This window comes from Apodemus sylvaticus, chromosome 2 (genome assembly GCF_947179515.1).
Source record: "Apodemus sylvaticus chromosome 2, mApoSyl1.1, whole genome shotgun sequence".
NCBI lineage: Eukaryota > Metazoa > Chordata > Mammalia > Rodentia > Muridae > Apodemus > Apodemus sylvaticus.
In genome coordinates, this window is record NC_067473.1 from 116,532,251 (window position 1) to 116,551,115 (window position 18,865).

Consider the following 18,865-nt stretch of genomic DNA (forward strand, 5'->3'; position numbering starts at 1 on the left):
CTAAATGGTTAAATGGTGGTCCACTCCATCTTGACCAGACTGGACTTACCAATCACACACACACACACACACACACACAGGGGCTGGGAATGGCATAGCCAAAGATGCTTTCTGGGGTCATGGTGAGAGTAGACCAAAAGTGGACAAACGGCCTTGAAGATAAGGTCATTTGCTTTCTTGTGGAAAAGCATGCTTAGACTCCAGAACGACCATCTGATAGCACAGAGCTACGCTGCAGCTCACGTTACTCGTGGCTGTTTCAATTCTGTGCGTGAATATTTCACGTGCTCTTTCACCTCTGCTGATTGCCACCTGAGGAGCTATTTTCAGAGATGTCAAGACTTTTCTGAAAATCTTGTTCTATAAAACCCTTTGCTTGGGGAGATGAAAAAAATCGGCATGAATCACTATTGGTATTTGGGCCCCAATACCTCCCCCCCCCATAGCTCCCTGTGTTGGGGTGGGGTTAGAAGAATCCTTTTTTAGTTTGCAATTATATTGACAGGTATCTGAGTGACCCAGTCTGTCTGAGGGTATAAGGGGCTGGTGACTTTCCTTCTGGCTCTGTGATCAACTTTCATGGTACTTCTGTACAACTGGCCAGCATTTGCCCCCGGAGGCCTTCTCCATCTTCCTCTTTCCTTCCTCTTCCCTCTCTGACTCCCATACCACTAGCATAGCAGCAGATATTTATTGCCTTAGCACGCCCTGGAAACAGTTTCATCTTGTAGATCAACTGTGATGATCTCTTGGAAGTGACTGCTTAGAAGGCTCTGGGAGCTGTAGTTGAATTCGATGGGAATTCTATGATCGATTAGTAATGCCTGCTGTAGATCCAGCATGGAGGTATCTCTATGTATGTAACCTATTTGTATCATTGCTCAAGATGTGGGTCCATTTTTCTTGAAATGAGAAAAAAGATGTATTTCCTAGGCTTGGAAGTATTGTTGCTTATGCTTCTTATCTTTGATGCATTTCTTGTTTGTTCCTTGGTTGCAGTGATTAAATGCTGACCAAAACAAACTTAAGGACAAAAGAATTTATTTGCCCTACAATTCCTGATCACAGTCTATCACTGAGAGAAGGCCAGGCAGGAACTCAAGACAGAAACCAAATCAGAGACCACAAAAGAATACTTCTTTCTGGCTTACTCCTCAAGGCTTGTTCAGATACATTTCTTACACAGCCTGGCCCAACTGCCCAGTAATGGCATAGTTCACAGTGATCTGGGCCCTCCCACATCAATCAGCAATCAAGAAAATTCCCTTCAGACACTCCTACAGACCAGTCTGATGGAGACAATTCCTCAATTAAGATTCCCCCTTCGCTGGGTGGGAGTGACACAAAGCCTTTACTCTCAGCACCTGGGGAGCAGAGGCAGGCTAATCTCAGTAAGTTTGAGGCCAGCTGGACTAAAGATTGAGTTCCAGGACAGCCAGGACTACACAGAGAAACCCTGTCTCACAAAAAACAAATACTACCTCTTACTGGAGATCTAGATTTGTGACAAGTTGACAGAACTATGACACCTGCCTTGTTATGATTATTTTAACAGTACTTGGACTCTTTAATAGGTTGTGAGACACATAGAGGAACTTCTGAGTACATAGGGCTGGCATCCCAAGAGAGCACAGAGCTGTGAGGAGGTGGTCTGACAGAGCACAGAGCTGTGAGGGAGTGGCCTGTCCTGTCTCTTTCATGATAGTCTTTGGCACTTGCTGTTCTCAAAGATCAGAGTAGAAAGGGGCAGGGATGCTGGGTATGAAGACTGGATTGATAAGATCTCGACTCTTCTGAAGGCATTGTCAGGAGTGTTCGGATGACTTCTTACCAGAAGGAACTCTGGACTCTACCATTTCTAGAGGGAGGAACTCCTTTTTTAAGAAAATGGGTATTATTTCCCTTTTTTTAAAATTATTTTTTATTTTCTATATTCTTTGTTTACATTCCAAATGATTTCCCCCTCCCCATAAATCCCATAAGCCCTCTTCCCTCCGCCCATTTCCTAATCAACCCCCTCCCACTTCTCTGTCCTGGTAATCCCCTATATTGCTGCATCAAGCCTTTCCAGGACCAGGGGCCTCTCCTTCCTTCTTCTTGGGAATGATTTGATATGTGAATTGTGTCTTGGGTATTCAGAGCTTCTAGGTTAATATCCACTTATCAGTGACTGCATTCCATGTGTGTTCTTTTGTGATTGGGTTACCTCACTTAGGGTGATATTTTTCAGTTCCAACCATTTGCCTAAGAACTTCATGAATTCATTGTTTTTAATTGCTGAGTAGTATTCCATTGTGTAAATATACCACATTTTCTGTATCCATTCCTCCACTGAGGGACTTCTGGGTTGGGAAGAACTCCTTTCCCTTGAAGACACAAAACATTCCATCAGTGGGGACAGCTGTCTGTCCAGATCTTTCCATGTGAAAATGTCACAGGAGATGCAAGGAACTAGAGGCCTGCACTGGTCCCCATGGACCTAGAGGTTGCTTCAGAGCCAGCGTCTTTAGCATAGCGACCCACAGAGCAGAGTGCAGTCTTTGAGTCTGGGTTTGCTGCCAACTGAGCTTACTTGCTGTGTCCTCCCATCTGAGTCTTGGGTGCCAGCCTCTGGCGGTGCTGAGGTTGCAGGATGATACTCTGGGCGAGCTTCCTAAAGGCCTTTGGGTTGGTAGCTTCTTCCAGAGGGAACCTGGCCTGGGTGTCCCTGGGAATCTCAGAGAGAAGAGAAGGTAGCTAGAGTCTCCATGGCTATGGTCCATATTATGATGATCTGTGTGGGATGCCCAATCAGGAGCCCCTCTCATGTATACCCGGAAGACCAAGAAGATAACTAGCTACTGTTTCCTGTCATGGTGTGATGACAACCAGTAGAAAAGCACTGTCCGGGTCCTAAGAAGGAATGTCTCTAGCATCCGCCACAGGAGCAATACCTGTGGCCTTGGACCAGGATGCTGGATTATCTTGGTGTGTCCAAGGTTGCTAGGATGCCTGTCTGTGCCCGTCAGCCTCCATACTGGAAGGCTTCTCTGACAGACTCCTTGGACACAGACCTGCCCCTGTTTCCCCATCCTCTTGAATGCCTTTTCTGCACCCTCTGTTCCTAGAGATTGGGGTTTTCCTCTGCTCCCTACCTCTCTTCTGACACGGTCTGTGATTAAGATCATGGGTGGGGATAGGTGGTCTTGCCAATGGAGACGAGTCACCGACTGAAGCTGGCCGTCGTTTGTTGCCAATGATCCCCTACAGCAGCAGCTTGCTGACACAGGCTCCAAAGTGGCCCAGGCCTGACAGGAGGCGGCCAAGTCTTGCCTCACTACTTGTTGTTGGATGCCAAGTGGAACCTAACACAGCTCAGGCCAGTCTGTCTCCGCGCTCATAGTCAGGGAGCCGAAGAACCAAGATGCTTGCGGATCTCCCCTCAAGCTCAGTATAGTCTCTGCGTGTCTGGAAAAGCCTGCCCAACTGTTCAGGATGTAGCCTTCTTGGAAAGGGGACATTTTGCCTGAAGGTAGGACATTAGAGCAACTAGGCAATTAGAAGACTGGGGAGTGCCTTTCATCCTTCCGTCATTACCAATGGATGGTTTTGTTGGTCTGGTTTATGACTGAATGGGCTATTATTTAGAGCAGTGTTGAGTTTAAAGAGAAATGAATCAAAAATCCCAGAGCTCCCACGTGCTCTCGGGGACCTCTCATTGACTGATATGTCCGCTACAGTTGGCAGGCCAATGCCAATATGCTACTACAAAGTTAATAATGTTTATCTAAAACTGCCTTAATGATCTATCTTATTTATGTGTGTGTACACAACTTCAGGGCCCTCAGAGGCCTGAAGAGGACATTGGTTCTACTAGAGCTGCCTCATGGGGATACTGAGAAACAGGCTCGGGTCCTCTGATAGAGCAATACGCACTAAGCCGCCCCTGCCCACACTGCCAGTTTAACTACAGTTAAATATAGGTATAAGTCCCTAGCTGACAATAGGGTTTCGTGTTGTCCCTAGGTGACAACACATATGTTACAGGGGCTTGGAAAGATTTATAATGATGATTGCAGTCTGTCATTAGCGCTTCATCCAATGTGGGCTCAAGGCCTCAAAATTCCCTGTCTCCCGTTGCCATCCCTTTCCCAACTTCTTAGCCCTGTGGAGGTTTTCAGAGCTCTACACTTGTGTCTTCTTCAGCTCCCATAGGGAATTCCCAGCCGTTTCCAGCCCAGCTTCTTTTACTTCTGGAACCTTATGGTGTTCAGACTCCCTGTCTCTTGGTAGCTTCATTATTTGTGCATGCACACACACATACACACACACACACTGAGCATGTATGTGTATGTGTATATATATATATATATATATATATATATACACACCCATGAATGAGATAATGAGACCTATTCATTGCCACATAATACCCATTTAAGCATAACACCATTTTTTATTTACCTGTAAAGGACATTGTAGCAATGTCTAGGTTTAAGCAATTAATGGACAGCTTCTATAGACACTCTGAGGAAGGTGTGTTTTCTACTCTTTGATACACAGCAAGGAGCAGGTGTTATGGCTTGACCCCCTAGCAGGACTCAGGCACCCAAGCTTAAGGTAGCCCCTCATCAGCTTCTCTAAACTGAGGTCTGGCCGTTAGGCTGTGCTTGAGAGCACCCTGGATGGGGATGATGATACCCTTGTCCCATGGCACCCTCCTCTGGCTTTCTCTGAGTCCTGTCTTCTTCCCTCCTTGTCCCCATGAGTTCCCTACTATGGTGAGATTTGAACCAGCCTAGCAGCAAATATCCAATTTTCCTTTCCTCCTCCTTCGCTCTCCGTCCTCTCCCAACTGAAGCTGAAGGGGTGACTGTGGAGGAGATGGAGGGCTAGCAGGGTGCTCCCGCCCCACCCTCCACAATGTCTCCCATGAACCTGAGGGATTCTAACTGTAGCTGTTTTTCTTTTCAATGTTCTTAACTGAAATTAACAAAAGGCACATGGGCATCTGCCCCCAAACTGAGTGGCAGTGTGCCCAATTCCCTGCCAGTGTCTTCGGGGCCCATAGGTGAGACTTGGAGACATGACTCAGAGAATGGAAGGCACCAAACAGCATTGGTACATGCTAGGCTGTGGACCAGGAGAGCAAATGCTTTTTCCCTCCAGACCCTGAGGAATGGCTCTCCAGAATGGCCTCTGTGTGTGGCTAGTCAGCCTCTATACTATCCAGGCAGGCTTTGTGCTGTCCAACTGGTTCTTCCACGCCTCTGGTTCATGAAAAAAAGACAGACAGATGCAGATAGATGGACATGGGATGGGGTCAGAGCTGGCAGGAACAAACGCACCCCATACCTTCCAGGGCGGGCTCTCCATAGTGCCAGTCTGGCCTCTTAAAGACCATCTGCCAGTCTCTAATGAGGGACTTGTCAGCTCATGTGACTGTCCCTAGCTCCTTTCCCCTCCCTGTTGGCTACTTCTGCTCAAGCCCAGTTGGGGGCTGACTGGCCTGGGGTGAAGGAATTTTCCCCTTTGGGGTCTAGAGTATCTTAGCTAGAAGCTCCAACTGCATCCTAAGAGGAGGAAAGCCCCATGCATTTTGGAATTTAGTATCCCTGGCCTACCCACTGAATACCAAGAGTGGCCTTTGTCATTGGTACAGTTATGAAACCCCTGTGGGGTTGAGATGACCATGCAAGAGTGTGCTACCAATGGGAAGAGGCCCTGGCAGGAAGGGGAGGGGTTGCTGGTTAGGGTCTCGTGATGAAAGGCAGCAAGCCACACACACACTCACACACATACACACACACACACACACTCACACACACACACACACACTCACACACACACACACACACTCACACATGCATACACACTCACACACACTCACACACACTCACACACACACACACACTCATTTGTGTGCACACACTTACCCACACACACCCTTCTTCCTTCCAGACCTGGGCTTTTCTCACCTGCCCTTTCCCTTTTTCCTCTGGGTCACTCCTGCCACTCACTCAGGACCCTGTCAGGCTATAGTGTAAAATGGACTCTCCAAGCTTAGGGGCCTCCCCGAAAGTTGGTGACCTTCTAGGCATTGCTCCTTCCCCTCTATGACCATACTTCCTGACCAGCCACGTATCTGTTAACCCTTCCTCCCAGTTGCTTTCATACCCAGGCTAATAATGCATTGGCATCAATCCTGACAAGTTACACTTGCATCTGCGTTGGCCCAAGAAACACCTTCCGCAGGGTGGTGCCAGGGTGTCTTGAGTCTTGGGGAGTTGTCACTCACTTGGGAAATGGGGCAGAGTTCAGGGACTGATTACACACTCCTGAGGACTTCTAAGCCCCTGACCAGGTGAGCTATCTGCACATGGGCTAGCCAACAAGAAGGGAATATGCCCAGCTAGCATGAGGCTACCAATAGGCTAACTGTGTTGGTCAGTATCAGGATCAAAGGATGATTTGGGCCACCACAGGCCAGGAAGACTGAGATGTCCCAGTGGACCTCACAAATGAGGAAAGGACTCATACCATCTCTGAACCTCACACACTAGCAATGGCTTCCACATTTGCTGGCAGCATGTGTACTCTATCTGTAGCAGCAAGGACATAAGAACAACTTCACTCTGTCACAGCAGCAGCCCGAAAGAGTTCCTTCATTTTTCAATTCAGGTAAAGCCAGATCCTTGGCTTTGGCACAGGAAAGAATTTCTAGGTGAGCCAGGATGAAGCAGAACTGATGTTTTTAAAGGTATTTTAAAATATAGAGCTTTAAGCCATGCAGTTAAGACATATCACAAAGTAAAACACATCAGAGAATGAGTGTGTGGGTTTCTCTGAAAGAGAGCCCCCCTTCATCATTTTTACGGTAGTCATAGGTAGAATTTGGATGTTTTTGAAGTTGTTATCTTCAAAGGGTGGCAAAGGGAGCAGAGTGAGGTCACCGGTGGTTCCCCAAGACAAGATCACACTTGATAAAGGAGAAGTCTAGATCACAGGGTTATAGAAAGGTAGGCTATTGCCAGGAAAATCTAGATCACGGGACTTCGGGAAGGGAGGCTATCGCCAGGAAAAGTCTAGATCACAGGGCTATAGGAAGGTAGACTATTGCCACTGTAAATAAATGTCTCTCTTGAGATTCCCAGAAAATAGAAGAGTAGCAGCCCTTCCAAAGTCATGGCTCATTGCTTTATTTATTTATATTCTAAACCTTCCCAGTAGATGTTGGCCATTGTGTGGTCATTGTGTGGTCATGCTGGCTTCTCACCTGGCCAGAAGCTTCTGGCTCTGGAGTAAGGGGCTCCTTTCCCTTCGCAGGTCCCTATTATTTTCCCTGTCTTTCTATCCTGCTTCATTCTTGGCCTGTTTCAGGCTCCAAGGCCCTGGGCTACGTGGTTGGCACTCTCGCTTTGGTGACTTGAGCCCCTACCTCTTGTCTGGCCCACGCTCCCATGCTATTCTTCATTTTTCTAAGACCTCTTCCAGCGACGCCTCGAGGTCTGAATCAACGACAGTCAGCTGGCACTGGTTTTTGGAGCACTCATCCTGGTACAGTGTCTTTGCCATTTCCGAGCTCAGCCCTAGGAAAGCCTGCTGGTGACTCAGCATCTGGGGACTCCAGCCAGCGCTGCTACCTTGCAATTCCAGGAACTCAGATGGGGGTAGCTGGAGACGCCCCAGAGGAAGAGGAAGCTTGACTCAGGACCCACCCCAGGTCTTTGATAAGCTTGACTGTGCGGAAGAGATCTAGAGATGGGCTCCGTCCTGGCAGGGAAGGGCATGGCACAGATCTTCTAGATAGGCCTTGCCAAGGGCCTTCCTTGCCCCAGGACACACACACAGCTTTGCATCCTGGCAAGTAACTGAGCCAGAGCTGTGTTGTCAGGCCTGGATGTGGTGTGTGTACAGCGGGCAAGCCTCGGCAAGCAGCACAGTGAGTTGAGCTGCTGAGTAGGTGAGGGGCCAGAGCAAGGACCAGGGGTCTTTGTGGCATGCGATATGTCTCGGCCCACATGAGTTCTTGGGAGTGGAAACATCTCAATGAGACAGGGTGGGTCTCCTGCAAGCACTCCTCTGACTTTTCTCATTAGCTGTTTTTTCGCTGTTTAATTTACCTTGGGAGATTTCCAGCCTGTCAGAATGTACCACCTCTTCTTGCAGTCGGGTCAACCCTGCTGACCTCAGGTCTGTGATGTCAGTTTTAGGCATGTATTAGTTAGGATCTAAACTCCAAACAGCTCAAAGTACACTGCAAACATTTGCTTGGCCTTTGACACAGGAAAGGACAATTACTAAGTGGCTTTTATAAATCTGATACTATGGGGAACAGGGTCTGGGCTGTGAGAGGGAGAGAGGAACTGGGGACCCCAGGTGGTCTGTGCGCGTGAGTCAAGTGGGATCCATCACTGGTCGTAGCACCAATGAGCATCCGATAGCTCAGGGAAGCCAAAGGGCCTGCCCGCAGGAGTGACAGGTGCATGGCAAGAAGTGGGGGCACCTAGCTGAGCTTAGAGAACTGGGTGGAGTGTTGAAAGGATAGAAATGGGGGTCTTACAGTATCATGGGGAACGATGGAGCAAGTGTATTTAGACAACCTGGACCAGGTAGATTCTTTCTTCCCTGGGCCTGGGAAGAAAGAATATGAAGTAGACCTGGCAGGAACTCCTCTGATGCCTTACGTGTAGCTCCGGTCTACGGAGTACCTCTTTTTTTAAGGTGTGACACACTAGCCACACTGGCTTCCATGGACTATACTCATGTCTCCTTGGAGCAGTCTGAGAGTGCCAAGATTAAGGAAACAAAAACTTCCCTGGGGAAGGTCGGGGGTCACTGAGCAGGCCAGTCCCACAACCCACCAGAGAGAAGAACCTTAGCCATGATTTTCTATATTGAGTGAGACAATTTAACACTGCCAAGAAACAGATACATCTATTTGAATTTTCTACCCGAGGGTAGGTTTTTATCTGTGGCTGCTGAGCCTAGTCATTCAACAGGCCAGCTTTGTGCCTCCAACCTAATGTTTTGGGCTTGAGCAAAGGGTCAGAGAGCCAGGCACAGGCAGACAGATGAGCTGACAGAGGCAGGAGCGCTCTGGCTCCACTGGGTAAGCCAATCACCCCACTCCTCTTTGAGCTCTTCAGAGACCATTTCTAGTGTTCATGGTGGTGGTTTTTAAGAACTGGAAGGGTGGCTTACAGGAAGAGGACTGTGTGGGTTGTGAGTGATGGGCCTCTGTGTCCATCTCTCCAACACCTATTCAGCCACTACTTGAATGAATGAATGAATAAATAAATGAATGAATGAGTTGTAAGAATTCAAATATGCTTCATTTCCCCTGAAATCTGAATAAGAAAGAAAAAACCCAGAGATGTAGAAGGAAAGGAATCTAAGCAAAGAATTCTGGGGAAGAGTGGATTTCTGGGATCCCCCTCTCAGGTTCCGCATCATCACCTCCAGCTCTCTTCCCAATAGAAAGACCTCTTAGAGAAACTCAGTCAAACCAAAGTGGGTACCAGAAGTTAGGCCTATCATGGGGACTGTGGATACAGGAAACATCACACCCCAGGGACAGACAGGTGAATGGGACAAATCTCAAGATGGAGAGCAAGGGGGAGCTGTAAAGAGTATGATCGGTTCCCACAGGTGAGCTGGCCTTGGGGTGTCAGATGTGACCTCCACAGGGAGGTGCCAGGGAGTGAGGTGCCCAACCTGAGAGAACGCGTTAGAGACAGTGTTACCTGCCCATGTGCTTACACAGTCACATGCATTTCCAAGCACAATGTGATGTTTTAAAGTATGCAGTGGCTGTGATCAGGGTGATAAGCATTCCATTGCCCTAAATAGCTATTGATAAGAACAGTCGAGGAGTGTAGTGGGGCAAGCCTGAGACCCAGCACTAGGGAGGTGGAGGCCAGACCAGGAATCCAAGATCATCCTGGACTTCATAGTGCATTGAAGGTCAGTCTGGGCTTTGTTAATTGAACCCTGCCTCTAAAATAAAATAAACAGGAAGAAACGCTCACTCAGTGCCCAACAGAATACTCACAAATCCCCAAATTCCTGTGTCACAATGACTTTGTCCAGGAGATGGATTCTTGACCTTATACAATGAAGGAAAATAGGTCCCAACAATTACACAGGGTCAGGGTTGCAAGGACTCCCAGCGGTGTGCTGAGTGACGGCCTTGGGACGCCTGGCTGCAACTGGGGTAGGCAGTAGGAGTCTAAACACTAGAGAGAAGTCACAGAGGTATGTGGGTGTGGTACATGTGGGGCCTGTGGCCGTGTGTGTGTGTGTGTGTGTGTGTGTGTGTGTGTGTGTGTGTCTCTGTGTGTGTATGTGTGTGTCTGTATGTGTATTTGGATATGGGGGGGGGGGTCGTTGTTGTTCCTTTGGGAGAGGCTGGCCTCAAACTCATAATGTAGCAGAGGATGACCTGCTACATTGTAGCAGACTCACAATGTAGCAGAAGGTGATCGAGCACCACCATGCCTGACTTTTCAGCCTAGGTGTTTAAAATCTTGCTCAGGACTCCAGCCTGGGTTGTGAATTGGGAAAGGAGCTGGTCCAAGGTTAGTTCTCCCTCTCCCTCTCCCTCTCCCTCTCCCTCTCCCTCTCCCTCTCCCTCTCCCTCTCCCTCTCCCTCTCCCTCTCCCTCTCCCTCTCCCTCTCCCTCTCCCTCCTCCTCTTCCACCCTCTTCATCCTCCTCCCCTCCTCCTCTTCCTCAGCCTCCTCCTCTTCTGCCCCCTCCTCCTCTCCCTCTCCTCCCTTCCCCTCCCCCTCTTCCTCCCCCTCCCCCTCCTCCCATCTCTCTCTCTCTCTCTCTCTCTCTCTCTCTCTCTCTCTCTCTCCCTCCCTCCCTCCCTCCCTCCCTCCCTCCCTCCCTCCCTCTGGCGGGAAGGCCTCAGAAGAACTGGTTTGGCAACTGTTGTGCTTCACTGAGAGGCACTGAGGCCTAGACTGGGGAGGCCCAGGATCCAGGGATGGCTGAAGTGTCCATGTGGGGGCTGGCTGTGTAGGAGGGCTTGGCTTGGATTGCAATATAGAGGGAGGGGCTGACCTAGTCGTAGTCAGCCCTGCCCGAAACAGGAGGAGGCGGAGGAAGACATGAGTTTATTTTTGACCTTGTGACTTGGGGAGCAGGCCCTGTTGGAGGGAGGGTGAGGCTGGAGATGGTGTTTGGGGCAGGAGTCAGGACAAGCATCTGGGATGGTCTCAGTGACTTTGGCAGCTTATACTGTCTTCAATGTGAGAGTTGGGGACACTGCCACTGCCCCAGGTGTCTTGAATATTTAGAGGGGAGATCACAGGTCTTAGATTTCTTACTTCCTTTTTTCCTTTTTTTTTTTTTTAAAAAAAAGATTTATTTTAATTTTTAAGTGTATGTGTGTGTGTGTGTGTGTGTGTGTATACACCTGAGCTCAGGTCCCAAGGTGCTTCTGGATCCCCTGGAGTTACAGGAGATTGTGAGCCACAAGATGTGGGTGTTGGGACCCAAACTCAGTTCCTGTGACAGCAGGACCTGCTCTAACCGCTGTGCCATCTCCAGACCCACATCCTTTAGTTCTCCCTTTCTTTCTCTTTCTTTCCCCCTCTCCTTCCTGCTGCTCACATCTTCCTCCCAGTCTGGCTCTCTTTTTCTTGCTGTGTAGACGTTTGCTCAGTGTTTGATTCATTGGCGTAAGTAGACAGTGACTAAAAAAATCCTCAAAGCAAGGTCAGTGTCCTGTCATACCAGTGGACTTCAGCAGCGTGACCCTGGATCTCAAGTGGTCCCTTTGTTGCAGTCCCCTTTAGGAGTCCTGAGGGAGGGTAAGGTGGGGCAACTGCTGCTCCTCTCCTGAATTCTGGAGAGTTCTGGTGCATGAAGAAGCAGCATCAGAGGTAATCATGTCGGCTGCCAGGGCCAGTGGGCACACAGTGCCCCAAGGAAATGATGTGCCCATTTCATTTCACCTTTGCCAAAGTCCTCTGAGGAGATCCTATTCTTGTTTAGCAGAAGAATTTCAAGGCTTAGCACATTTAGAGTGTGTCAAAGCTCCTGGGTTACTGACTGATAAGGGCATGAACCCAGGTCTGTGGCAAAGTCTAGGCAAACCTATATCAGAATTCAGAAACACAGAGGCCGGGATGCCCAGCCCTTTGCCTCTTCTCCACCTGTCGGTCCCTGAGGGTCTCCTAGACCTAGAATGATGTGGAAAGTTCCTTTGAACTTTCAATGCTGGAAGATAGGCTGCAAACCACTGGCATACAATCACCAAAGGGTCACCAAAAGATACTGCCTTAGACTTGCCAACATGAAATTAGCCGCTTAAGGGACCCCAGCGGTTGGTAGGGCAGGCCACTGAGGGACCCAAGCTCGCTGACTCTTATGGGCTGTGACTCCCAGAGAGACTAGTAAACTATCTCGTCTGTACCACAGTTAGAGAAGTGGGAAGTACCGTGATTTGATATCTCATCCAGGGCTGAGAGCTCGCATTATTCCATGTAAAAATGGAAGATAAAATTATCATAAAGTCACCCCTTGCTGAGACTATGAGCAGGTAGTTGCCTGACCCCTAATTCAGTCAGAGGACTTACTCAGAAGGGTCAAACCAAGGTTCTCCCCCAGCTAGCTGGCCGAGAAGGTGGGCAGCCCTCTGTCTTCAGAGTTTCCTGTAATCTGGAGACTTGGCCAGTCACACAACCAGCTCTGCCACCTAAAGACAGAGTCCCAGATTGGACAAAAGAAACTGGACCATGCATGGTGGCACGTGCTTCTGATCCTAGCTCTCAGGAGGCTGAGATAGGAGGTTTGCTCTGAATTCAAGACCTGCCTGAACCACAATGGCAGAAGAGGAGGAAGAGGGGAAGAGAGGAGAGGAAGAGGAGGAGGACTTCCTAAAGAGAACACAGCCGAAGGCAAACCCGGGCTCTGGGCTCCTGTCTGCCTGGATTCCCCCATTCTACTGAGCATGCCTTGTCCTAGCCAAAAGGGGAGGGGAGGGATTCGGCCTTGGAGGGGGATGGTTTTGTTTTTATCTTTTGAGACAAGGACTCAAGTAGCAGAGCTGTCCTCAACCTCCCCCGTGTAGCTGAGGATGGCCTTGAACTTTGATACTCTCATTTCTACTTCCTGAGTTTGGGGTTACAGAAGGCACAACCACACCTGGTTTCACATAGTGCTTGGGATGGAGTCGCAGCCTGGTGCTATGCTGGCACCTTCTTACCTCCAAAATAGAAGCTTTACACACGCTGTGTATCCCTGGTCTGAAAACCCGAGGTCCAAAGCCTGAAAGGTGTTAAGTGCTCACGTGAAGCTTCAAGAGGAAGATTCCACATCTGATCTTCTGGAATGGGTCGCAGTCACCAGGCCAGCCCCCCTAAAGTTACTGAACCAAATGACACTGAGTCTATTCATAGGACGTACATATGAAACAAATTAATTTTCTATTTGTGACTTTGCTCCTGTTCCCAAGATATCTCAACATCTACATACAACTAATCCAAAATAAAATTCCAAAACTTAAAAAAAAAAAATACTTGGCCAGTAAGATTGTTTGATCATTATGGTAGGTTCCCTGCAAGTATGAAGAGTTGAGTTAGATCCCCAGAACCCATGGAAAAAAGCCATCTCCGATGGTATGCATTTGAAATCCCAGCATAGAGAATCAGAGACAGGCAGATTCCTGGGGCTCACTGGAGTTCCAGGCCAGGCAAATGCCCTGTGTCCCTGCAAACTAACAAGGGGCTGGAAAGATGACTCAGCAGTTAAGAGCACTTCCTTCTTCTTCCAGAGGACCCAGGTTCCACTCCTAAGACCCACATGGCAGGTCACAACCATCCGCAACTCCAGTTCCACGCTGTCTCAGGACCCACCTCCTGACACAGCACTGGCCTTTGCCAGTGAGTTCCCCACCAAATTCTCTTCGTGGATGTCAAGGTCCCTCCTGTGATTTGGTGGACCTCTCTGGAGGTAGGGTGGCTACAGAAGAGCTCTCTGTCCCATGAGGCCATCTGTTTAAGTGACTCATTCTTGGGTCCCTTGTCTTTCCAAACACCTGGCCTCACTGTCCCCAGAGTTCTCTCTGTCCTGTTTGACCAGTTCCTCCGAGGTTCCTCGGCAGCCTTGCCTGGCTTCCTGAAGAAGCTGGTGCACAGCACCTCTGGGAGCAGGGCCAAGTGGGAACTGACACCTCGTCCCAGGAGAGAGAGGGAGGCTCTTCTCCACTCAGGAATTTGTAAGGCAAGATCCTTACTGGTCTGTGTTGGCAGGGCCTAGAATCTGGGTCACCCATTCACAAGAATTCTTGTACCACTGGAAGCCAGGGTGACCTTGTGCTAAGCTGCAGAGCCCCACTGGGCGGCTATTTACATCTTCCCGTGGCTCCTCCTCTGTTCCTCAAATGAGATACAGAGGAAGAAAAAAGCTAGCAGCCCTCCACAAGCTCGCATATCCTGTCCACTCTAGGCCGGCTCCTGGCCACCCCCACCCCATGCTGTTCTTGAACCCAGAGCATCTGCACTCAAAGGTGCCTGCTGTGACCATGGTTCACCTCCCCATCCTTCTTTGACCCTAGAGCCTCTCCCAACCTTGTCCTTCCCTCTGAAGCCAAGCATAGAGGTCCAAACACAGGAGCGACGTGGAGCTCTTGCTAGGCCCCCACTGAACCATTCAGTCGAGGAGGCAAAACCCTAGGAGCAAACCCAGGCTGCAGTAGAGGCCAAGGTAGACATGCTCCCCTCTACTGGGGCAGCCAGGAGCCTCGAGACTCTTCTCTCAGAACTGGCCACTATAGCTGAGTGTCCCCAGAAGAAGTGATTGTTAAATGAAGAGCAGTGAGGATAGAGGGTCCTGTCCCGGGATGTCCCTGTCCAGAGCTGTCCATCTCAGTCAGGCGTGGGGCTGACGTGTAGATACCCCTGCTCTAGGACCCAGCAGAACAGGAGTGCCCAGCCTCAAAATGGCATTTCCTACAATCCCATCATGGATAGGCTTGGGCGTGGCTCCACTTCTGCAACCCCACAAAGCATGAGTTAGCCTTGTTTCTGTCAATAGCTTCTGAATGGCAAACAGCAGTATTATAAGTGTGGAGAGTTCCCCTTGCCTTGAGGCCCAGGTCCCAGTGTGTTGGGAGCAGACCACACTTTCCTAAAGATACACTTCCGCTGTGTGTGGCTTTTACCTCAACGCTACCCGCTGGCCTCCCTTTTTTTTTTTTAAGTCTGCAGTTGGGATTTCCCCACTCTGTAGCTACTTAGACATGAGAATGAGACCCTGGCAGGAGAGCCTTGAAAGAACGCCTGTCCTCGAGGGAGGAGAGCTGGCTGGGTGGCCCTACAGCCTGCCTTCCCATCCTCAGGAGCAGTGCCAGGTGGCTTTGACACTCAGCCTGGCGGGACTAATGGCTCCTTCCTGCTGCTGAGTCTGAGCCTAGACTGTATCTTTCTGAGACCCAGTAGTAACAGACAGCTCTGTGGTGGCCCCTTGGCTTCTCAGAGCCTCATGTCTGCCAAGGCCACATGTTCCTAGAAGGCCTTCAGACACCAGGCTGCTGGGGTGCTGCTGGCACCCCAGCACATACAGATGAAGCAGCCCTCAGGCCTGGCTTATGGGAAGACTGAGGGCAAGGAGAAAAATCTCAAGAGGTAAGGTTGTGGCCTCTGGAAGACTGCCAGGTCTACGGATTAAGCCAGAAAGGTCATACTGGGTGGAAACACACCCCTTGGTATGTCAGACCAGCCAGGGCACAGTCACTTAACAGTGTCTTGCACATTACAAGTGGGCAGACTCAAGTCTCAACTTAGCATAGGAACTTGGGCAGATTTCTGAATGTTTCTTGGGCATCCCCAAGGGCAGGGGGCATGACTGGGAAGAACCTACATCTAGGGTTGTGAACCGGACAAGACAAGAATACAGAAACCTGTGTAGGTTGTGGAATGGTGGAACCTCACCTGAGAAGAGAGGCTCGGCCTCATTCTGCCTAGCCCAAGGCCCGCAGAAACTAGAGGGGAACTAAGGCATCATGGGAGCTGAGAGTACAGAAGGGAACTGTTATTGTCACCTTTCTAGGATCATAAATAAAAGCAAAGTGTTGTTTGTTCCTCAGAGGAACATGTGTTCTCTGTAGCCATTAATTAATTCCTGAAATGCCCTCATGAGTTTGGTGATTGGTAGCTGACAGGAGAGAAATAAGCAGGGGGGTGATGGAGTTTTGTGCCAGGCAAGGGGCTGGCCCTAGCACACACGCAATCCCCCATCTTTGCTCTAGAAGCTGGCAGGGCCAGGCTCGGTGCTGGGTTTGTGCAATTTGCCCTGACAGAAAGGGTTCAGGCAGGGAAGTGGCGTCAGGATCCTTCAATAGTTTGGGGACAGTTCCTGACAGGCTGGTCATACTCCCTGTCCTGAGGTATGCCAGGCACCTCCATGTCAGCTTTGACTGATTATGGGTCACTGACTTCAGCCCACAGTGGTTTGAGGCAGTGCCCACAGTGTCAGGATGTGACTGTCCTACCGCTCTGAAGGTACAACCCCAACTTCTGGCTCTGGCAGGAATGAAACCCTGGGTATATGCATGGCAGATGTCCCTTTGAAACGTGTCTGGGGAATCCTGTGAACATGTGGGCTGTAGGAAGGAAACGCTTCCTCTGAGACACAGGAGTCCTCTGTTGCACCCTCAGAGATCGCATGGTAGAGGGGCAAACAAGACCTATCTTGATTTCTGCAGTGGCTTAGGGAATCAGTCTTCTAGAATGGTCCTCCTGAGGCCCAGCCTCCTCTGCTGGGCTGCCCGAGGCATATCTCTGCCTTCCAAACTCACAAGAGCTTCCTTTTTATGAGAACTTACTGTTCTGTTTCCAGAAACTTCCACCACTGTAACATGAGGACACGTACGGGTCACCTGTTGGCAGAGGTGGCTTTATGGGTCATGGAGAGGCTCTGTGTGTGGGTTTGACACTGTGTGTCTTGGAGTCCTTACGAGTATCTTAGAGTCTGTGCCTTATGAGGGAAGCCAATAGGAACCTTAGTTCCCAGGGTCCTGCCTAGTACTGTCACTGGACTTCCATTCATGGGTCATTGTCCCTACCATGCTCAGTACCTAATGGGGCCTGGACATGTCTGAGTACACCCCATGACCTCTCAAGGAAGAGTAGAGTGTGGTGACAGTTCTTATCATGTGTCCTCAGCCAGGGTCTTCATACATCTGTTTGTGATGGTGCAATGCTCTGCGGTTCCCATCCTCCTTGGCTAGGAACAGCAGGCCTCAGGGAAGCAGAGACTCCTCACTAGACCCCAGCTAGACCCCAGCTGTGTCTCAGCACATTGCTTCAGCTAGAGGGAAGTCTAAGTGTCACACAGGGGCCCAGTGTGAGTATGGAAGTACTGTACCCAACCCGTACCCTCACACCCAAAAGTCGGCAACAACATACCTAGCAAACACAACCCAAGGAGAGAGACTACAGAGAAAGACACGGACAGTTCCCTCTACTCCCTCCCACGAGTGTATTTCCCCTGGTCTTGGCACAAAAGCCTTCTGTTTTCCTGTTCATTGAGCCCCTCAAAGTAGGTCGCCAGACACAACCATCAGCCCCTTCATAACATTCTAAAGTCTTTGCCTTTCAAAGGGCCTGGCCTCCAAGGAAATCCATTTCTGAGGAGACACTTACCTGTCCTCTCTTCCCCAACAGGTTTCCTGTTAGCTGTGTGCGAGGCTCTGGAGAACAGCACATCCCCCCTGAGTGGTGAGTCCACCTGCCCTCCTTGTCTGTGGGTGGGGTATGGGCCCTGCCTCTCATCTGGAGAGTTCCCTCCCTGGGACGTGTCCCTGACCTTGAACCCTGTCTGTCTCCTCTGAGCAGACAGAGGAGAGCCTCCTGGAAGGCCTTTTTTGGCTCAAGGGGGCTGTGCATGCTTCCCTCAGGGGCCACCTAGTCACAGAGCCCTTCACCTGTGTAGACGCCCAGGTGAGCGGGTGAAATGGGGCCTGCAGGAAGAACTTGCAGCTGTCCATACTTTATCAGCTCACGTGATGATTAGATTTCTGAAGCTCCTGCCCGATTCTGCCCAGTGACACCTTTGTTTAGGGTTATTTCTTTGTTTAGGTTTAGTTATATTCTCTGTCTCTCTCTCTGCCTCTCTGTCTCTCTGTCTCTCTGTCTCTCTCTCTGTCTCTCTCTCTCTGTCTCTCTCTCTCTGTCTCTCTCTCTGTCTCTCTCTCTCTCTCTCTCTCTCTCTCTCTCTCTCTCTCTCTGTGTGTGTGTGTGTATGTGTGTGTGTGTGTGTACCCCTAAGAGCTGGGAGACAACGCCCCCACCTTCTCCATGTCCCAGGGAAACCCATTCTGTTTCCTGGGCTCCTAGCTTGTGACCTCTGTTTGTGCATTCTGAGGGTGATCTTAATGATCGTGATTCCTGCTTTGCTGTGTGTTGGGACAGGAGCGTGTGCACATACTCAGGTACTCATGGTTGTATGACAGGCACTTACCCACAGAGCCATCTGGCAAGTACCAGATGCCACAGCAGCACTTACAGCCTGGGCAGGAGGGACCTTGGACAGGAGGCCAAGCAGGAGCTGCCACCTGTTCTGGTTCCCGATGGAAATATCACCAGGCCACCCCGGGGGACTGAGATGTTGTGTATGTGGCCCTGCTCTGCCTTGCACCCTTCTAGACCAAACTACACCTGAAGCGTGCAGGCTTTGGGGGTGGGCCAGCCAGGTGGAATGAAGACCTGCTGGCTACTGAGTCACTCTCTGGAGACAAGCTGGGCTGGTGGCAAATGCTAATGTAGCCATTGGCTGGAAAGACACTCTTGGCAATGTTGCCCCTTCAAGTCTCTGATCACATAAACAAAGAGGGATATCCTGCTTGAGTCTGCTCCCCTGGGGCCCTGGAGTGG

General features: G+C 49.9%; 1 protein-coding gene across 1 annotated transcript in view; it reads left to right on the forward strand.

Moving 5' to 3' along the window:
• The window catches only part of Tgfa (transforming growth factor alpha), an 81,389-nt gene that overhangs the window by 18,380 nt on the left and 44,144 nt on the right, over window positions 1–18,865 (forward strand). The window contains exon 4 of the mRNA XM_052172876.1: window positions 17,657–17,710. Within this exon, the coding sequence (XP_052028836.1) occupies window positions 17,657–17,710 (54 nt within the window). The remainder of the gene's footprint in view (window positions 1–17,656; window positions 17,711–18,865) is intronic.